Genomic DNA, 7,219 nt, shown 5'->3' on the forward strand with positions numbered 1-7,219 from the left:
TTTGCATAGAGGATTTCTTCGCAAAGCTGGCCAGGGGCTGTCCTTCATGAAGCTGGACATATGCCTAAGAAGGGAAAATGTGTTCCAGGCACCACAATGACCTACTTGGGCTACAGAGTTGACAAGACCAGGTTATGCCCGTTAGAAGATAAAGTGATGGTGATCAAAGGTGCCCCGGTTCCCACGTCTGCACCCCAGCACAAAGTACGCAAGCCCCTGCCCCCAACACAGCTCCTCTCCACCCCAACCCCTCTCCGGGGCATCTGGACTGCACATCAACAACAAGACTGCTGCTGCTGTTGTTGCCACATTTGTAGGATAAGTCTCCAAATAGTGCACAGACACACAACGTTTTACTGCAAATTTTTGACAGGTTCCCTGTTTGCCCTGCACAGAACAATGTTGGAGAGATTATTCCTGGGAAGTGCTTGTGGGGGGGCTTTAGGGTACACCCCTCTGTAGAATTCCAGGGAAAGTGTGGAGAGAGAGAGAGAGAGAGAGGGCAGGAGCTCAGTCATTTGGAGACTGTGTCTGTTTAATCACTGTATCATCTGTGGAGAGAAATCAGAGATAACGTTTTGGGTCAGTTTACCCTTCCTAAGATCTTTTTGACCTTTAAATTTCAAATCTAATATCGAGAAAACAGATAATTTTAAAAAAATAGTTTATGTTAAAATAACACATTGGGAGGACAGCAACAGTGTACTCTTCCCATCTCAGGTGTAACACTGGACCCCACAGATATATATTTGCCAATTAGATTTGCAAGCTTTCCTGAAATTATTTAAGATTCAGTTACAAGTGCAGAAATTTACTCAGGAGAAGAGCAGCTTAGAGGAATGGATAACACTTTTATAGTTTGTTAATGGTGGTTTAATTGGTAGTTCCCTCACCTCTGGATCAGAAGGTAGTGCATTTGAATCCTACTTGAGGCTTTGCAGTACTGAGGGAGTGTGTCATTGCCAGATATCATAGAATAGTAGAATCCCTAGTGTGGAAAAAGGCCATTCAGCGCAGCAAGTCCACACCAACTCTCCAAACAGCATCACATCCAGATTCAGCCCTCTACCGTTATCTCTGTTACCCTGCATTTTCCATGGCTAATCCACCTAACCTACACATCCCTGGATACTATGGGCAATTTAGCATAGCCAATCTCCCTAACCTGCACACCTTTGGACTGTGGGAGGAAACTGGAGCACCTGGAGAAAATCCACGCAGAGATAGGTAGAATGTGCAAACTCCACACAGCCAGTCACCTGAGGCTGGAATTAAACTTGGATCCCTGGTGCTGTGAGGCAGCAGTGCTAACCACTGAGCCACTGTGCCACGCAAAGATCTGCTGTTTTTCTGATAAGACATTAAACCAAAGTCTTATCTGCTCTTTTACAGGGATAAAAGATCCCCACAGCACTATTCCAAAGAAGATCTCTTAGATATTCCAATGAATATTTATCCTACAATGAGCATCACTAAAGATATGATCTTAAAAGACATTATCATCACATTGCTTTGCTCAAAATGGTTGTAGTGTTTCCTACCTTTTAGTGCTGACTTTAAATGCATTTTATAGTTTGAAAATCACATTGGCAACCTGAGGCTGTGAAACCCACTCTATAAAAATATTCTTTCAATTTGATATTTCAGAGCAACACTACAGGAATAGTTCAACTGAAAGGAATTTCTTATATTCATCTGAAAACACGGTTGACTACAAGTGCATTAACTTTGATCTATTCAATAAGTTGGTTCTTTAATATTAGCTTGTCAACCATCTGAAGAGTTTAGACTATACTAATCTCAAATTATATCAATCTGACACCAATCATATCCAGCCATAATTTAATGGTGATAAGACACATAATTCCTTGTAATCTATTATTTACTTTGCAATCAACTCATTCAACTAATTATTTTAATTCTTGATATTCAAGCTTAAATTCCACTAAGATTCAAAAGGTTTCTTGTCTGATATCTTTGACAATTGGTGAGAAAAATATTCAATTCATTCTCAATAGCTTGTGCAGAATTTGATGGAAGATTAGTGGTGCAAATGCTAATATAAATCTTAACTGGTTAATGCAGGTTAGTTTGGCAGGACAAATTTAGACAGTATCTCAAATATAAATGAGTGGTAAATTCTTTGGCTTGGCATTAAAGTAAGGACTATGCTTTTGTGTAGTGCTCTTCGAGAATATCAGTAACAGTGTATTAATTTGTGTTTGCATAAATGTTCATTTGCATTATATTTGCTGAATGTCACAATCAGGAATATTGCAACACAATTTATGATTAGATTAGATTCACTACAGTGTGGAAACAGTCCCTTCTGCCCAACAAGTCCACAATGACCCTCCGAAAAGCAACCCACCCAGACCCATTCCCCTACATTTACCTCTGACTAATGCACCTAACACTACGGGCAATTTAGCATGGCCAATTCACCTAACCAGCACATCTTTGGACTCATGAAAACATCTGAAATGATAAATAAATAATATTGTACTTAGAACAATAAAAGTTTCTCATTTCAACAAGAAGCAAATAAAGACAATATAGTAAACCAATTCTTCCTAACAGAGAGAAAAAAATCCTCCCTCCACTTCACTCTCCTGCCACAAAAGTGAACAGAAGGTCAGTTTGCAGGCTTCTTTGATGCCCAAACCTTTGAGTGAAGAAGGACGTTATTTTCCAACAAAACAACAGAAACTCTAAACATGCTAGGGCATGACTCACAGGCATCAAGGCAGTTATATCACTGTGGCACCACCTAACAGCAAGTCTATTTCTAGAGTAAAAAATACATTGTAAAATTTGGACAGTCAGACTGGTTTAAATTACCTCATTGTCAGCACAAATCAAACCCACTGTGAAATATTGTTTGCATGAATTTTGTGTTTTGTGTTGTTTCTGAAATGTCATTCATTTCTTTCCTTTGAAAACAGGAGTCACAAGAACAGATTCCAAAACGACATTTTTTCTTTTTCTTTTAATTGCATAATTTTGTTATAATTATACCACCCAATTACAACATTGGTTACTATGCAGCAGCCTCCATTAAATCTTTGTCTTTCGCTAATTTACTTCTCTTTCCACAGAGGTGACGTATGTTGCTAAAGTTTACAGCTCTTGTGGTCCTGCGAGCAGAATAACTTGCCTACTCAGGCTTTTCCAATAACAAGCAAGAGGAGAACTAGATCCTATTTAGCCAAAAAAACTGAAATAATGAAACATTTTGGGACAAGGAAAGGAAATAATTAAATATTTATTTTCTCTTTCAAAGAATTTAACTTACTGATCCCATTAGTTCAAAAATACCTTTTTTATAACCATGATGCAGTTGTACAGGTGGAAAATAAGCTACAGTCATCCAACAAAATTAATTCACCCAAAAGTATAAAAGTGTGCAATGAGCATGACACATTCTCATTGCAAATTTCAAAACACTCAGAATCTGGCACATTCTGCAGCTGGGCTTTTCATCCGTCATTCAGTAAAAATTTCATATTATTTTTGACTTCAGAACTTCATTCTGTGAAGGGAATGTTTGACTTTCACCAATCATTGGTGGTGATTGGTCAGCATTAAATGCATCCGTTGTCAGTTCTTCCTTTGTTGCTTCTGGTTTATTAGTCAGGGTATGGTAAATTCCCATGGCCTGTGACACATAGTATGAAGATATTTTAGTGTTCAACACAGTCAAAGTAGTGATTTCACAGATAACATACAACAACTGAAAAAACCACATTAGCATTAAATTCAGTAATTTTCAGATAGGAATGATATAGAGTAATTCACTTGGCTGATACAATCATTAACACCAGAATTTTACCAAATAATAATGAAAAATAGATACTCCTAGAAATGGATAACACCACCCTGTCTTCCCACCCCCATGATTCATAATTCTGAATATGGGCCGAATCATCATATCAGTGCATTCCTGTCATCCCATTTTAATCCTGCCCTCCTTCACATAGTGGCTAACAGAAAACCACTATTATCAAAGGTTTCCTCTTTCTGCAGAAAATGTTAAGCACAGTAAAGCACTGAAGTTTGTCAAGTTCTAAACCAAATATAAAGAGTTATCGAACAGATATAAATCAGATGAGTGGGAAAGCTTGTTGGCATACAGAACCTTTCTGCAGGGGAGAAAAAAACCAAACAATCTGGAGTTCATGGATGTATTTTTTAAGGAAAAATTTACAAATTATACTGAGAAGAATATAGAATCTAGTGGCAAGTCATTTACTTTTTTAAAAAAAGAACTCTAAGAACTTCCAATTGCTCAGAATGTGAATTTTGAATCAAAGATGTAAAAATATTTCACATTCGCCATTGGTGTGTTATCAACTGTCTTGGGTAGCAATGGGTTTCGATATTCTCTGCGCAATGAAATTGGAGAGGGCCGGCTTGCTCTTTAGTGACCCTCACTGAACAGTGTCCTTGACTTGTTTAGGTTCAGGTGTGGTGTCAAGAATAAAACAGCGTTCATCTCCTTTGGCATCACAAGTAAAGAATGATAACTATGCTACTGGAAAATGTGTGATTTTGCACAGAATACGGAAATAATACAGGAACTGAATATTATTTAAATGAATAAAGATTGCAGAGAGCTAACAGTGCAGTAAGCAAGCCCTTATGTATAAATCACAAAAAAACTAGCAAAGACATTCAGCCGTGAATCAGGAAAGCAAATGGAATGTTGGCCTTTATTTCAAAGGGAATGGAATACAAAAATTGCTACAACTGTACAAGGGATGAGTCACATCACAGCTGGAATACAATGAACAATTTTGGTTCTCTCATCTGAGGAAAGATATATTGGCTTTGGAGGCAGTCAGAGAAGATTCACTAGTTATTCCTGAATTTGAAAGGACTATCTTACGAAGGGAGGTTGAGTAGGGTCAGTCAGTACTCACTGGAGTTTCAAAAAATGACAGGAGACCTTATCAAAATGTACAAGATTCTTCAGGGACTTGATAGGGTAGATGAGGAAAGGTTTTTTAAACTCATTCATGGGATGGGACATCACTGTTTCCAGGTCAGAATTTCTTGCCCATCCCAAATGGCTGTTAAGTGTCAACCATATTGTTGTAGGTCTGGACGCTCATGTAAGCCAGACCAGGTAAGGATGACAGTTTCCTCCCCTAAAGGACATTAGTGAACCAGATGAGGTTTTCCAACAATTGACAATGGACTCATGATCATCATCAGAATCTTAATTCCAGATTTTTCCTGAATTCAAATTCCACCATCTGCCATAGCTAGATTTGAACACAGGTCCCCAGAACATTATTTGGGTCTCTGTCCAGCGAAGCCATCACCTCCCTAATTGTTTCCCTTTGTGGGAAAGTCTAGAACCACAGTGTCGCAGAGTCATAGAACTGTACAGCATGGAAACAGACCCTTTGATCCAACTGTTCCATACCATCCAGATATCCTAAATAAATCTAGTCCCCCTTTGCTGCCTTTAGCCCTCTAAACCCTCCTTATTCAAGTACCCATCCAGATGCCTTTTCAATACTGTAATTGAACCAGCCTTCACCACTTCCTCTGGCAGCTCATTCCATACATGCGGCAGTCTCTGTGTGAAAAAGTTGCCCCTTAGGGTTCCTTTTAAATTTTTCCCCTCTTGCCTTAAACCTATGCCCTCTAGTTTTGGACTCTCCCACATTGGGAAAAGACCTTGTATATTTACCCTATCCATACTCCTAATGACTTTATAAACTTCTATAAGGTCACCCCTCAACCTTCAACGCTGCAGGGAAAATAGCCCCAGCCTATTCAGAGTGATTAATTTTATGTCCTTCTGACAACCAAGTAATCTATATTAGGTATTGTTATTATCTACAGGGAATTGTCAATGAACACTCATTAAGTTGTCCACATAAATCTGCCGTTTGATGAGCATAGCATAAAAAAACTCAAAGACACAAAAGCAATTTATGTCCAGTCAGAGGTTATTAAATTAAAATCTGTAACAGCTACCAAAATTCTATTTTAAAATATTGCAGTATTTGATTAATTTTCTGATTCAAAACAAGACAGAGCTCTAAGTTATCACCTTCACCAAAAAATGCTCAAAACTTACTTGAGCAACAAGTCATATCCAAACTAACCAAGCCACAAAATGAAAAGACTTAGTCACTCCTTAGAAAATAAAATTTGCAAAACAGAAAATCAACATCAGTGTAATGCCATACAAGTACTTTTATGAATAAAATAGCAAAATTTAATATGCAATCAGAAATTCACCCAGACTAGGGTGTTTGATTTGTGTTCTAAGTATTTAATTTTGAATATCGACCTTACCTGTGTCACCATGCTACTGATGTCACCTGTATTTGCAGGAAGAAGAATGGTATTGGATTCTTTGGCCAGGTTACTAAAGGCAGATACATACTGCTCAGCTACACTCAATGAGGCTGCTTGGCTTCCACACTGTTAGTCACAGGAAAGGGAAAAAAGTACACGTTCTTACTATTTCTTCATTCTATTTAAAGGTAAAATATTTTAATGTAATTCACCTCTGTGGATTCACTTTTCCATACCTGTTGACTGAGTACTTCAGAGAGCATTTGAATGGCTTCTGCTTTTGCCTTTGCTTTTGCTATGACTGCATTTGCTTCACCTATGAACAGTTAGTTAAATGAAACAGTGAAAGGCATGCATAAAACATTGAAGTCAGAAGCACCACATATAGTTGGAGCAAACAACTCAGCTCCAATTTTCAGGTCCATAAGAAGACTATAAGACCATAAGAAATAGGAGTGGAAGTAAGGCCATTTGGCCCAACAAGTCCACTTCACCATTCAATAATGGCTGATGGGCATTTCAACGCCACTTACTCCACTCTTCCTATATCCCTTAATTCCTTGAAAGATTAAGAATTTATCAATCTCTGCCTTGAAAATATTTAATGTCCCAGCCTCCAATGCGCTCCATGCCAATGAATTCCACCGGCCCACCACTCTATGGCTGAAGAAATGTCTTCGAGTCATAGAGATGTACAGCGTGGAAACAGACCCTTCGGTCCAACCTGTCCATGCCAACCAGATATCCCAACCCAATCTAGTCCCACCTGCCAGCATCGAGCCCATATCCCTTCAAACCCTTCCTAGTCATATACCCATCCAAATGCCTTTTAAATGTTGCAATTGTACCAGCCTCCACCACTTCCTCTGGCAGCTCATTCCATACACGTACCACCCTCTGC

At 38.6% G+C, this 7,219-nt stretch overlaps 1 protein-coding gene across 1 annotated transcript in view; it reads right to left on the reverse strand.

The window, feature by feature from the left end:
* Positions 1-3,110: 3,110 nt before the first annotated feature.
* stoml2 (stomatin (EPB72)-like 2) overlaps positions 3,111-7,219 on the reverse strand; it is a 53,118-nt gene continuing 49,009 nt past the window's right edge. The window contains exons 8-10 of the mRNA XM_043687913.1: positions 6,555-6,634; positions 6,316-6,444; positions 3,111-3,658 (exon numbers count right to left, since the gene is read on the reverse strand). Of these exons, the coding sequence (XP_043543848.1) occupies positions 3,503-3,658; positions 6,316-6,444; positions 6,555-6,634 (365 nt within the window). The 3' untranslated portion in view covers positions 3,111-3,502. The remainder of the gene's footprint in view (positions 3,659-6,315; positions 6,445-6,554; positions 6,635-7,219) is intronic.

The sequence above is a fragment of the Chiloscyllium plagiosum genome, chromosome 1 (genome assembly GCF_004010195.1).
Source record: "Chiloscyllium plagiosum isolate BGI_BamShark_2017 chromosome 1, ASM401019v2, whole genome shotgun sequence".
Taxonomy (NCBI): domain Eukaryota; kingdom Metazoa; phylum Chordata; class Chondrichthyes; order Orectolobiformes; family Hemiscylliidae; genus Chiloscyllium; species Chiloscyllium plagiosum.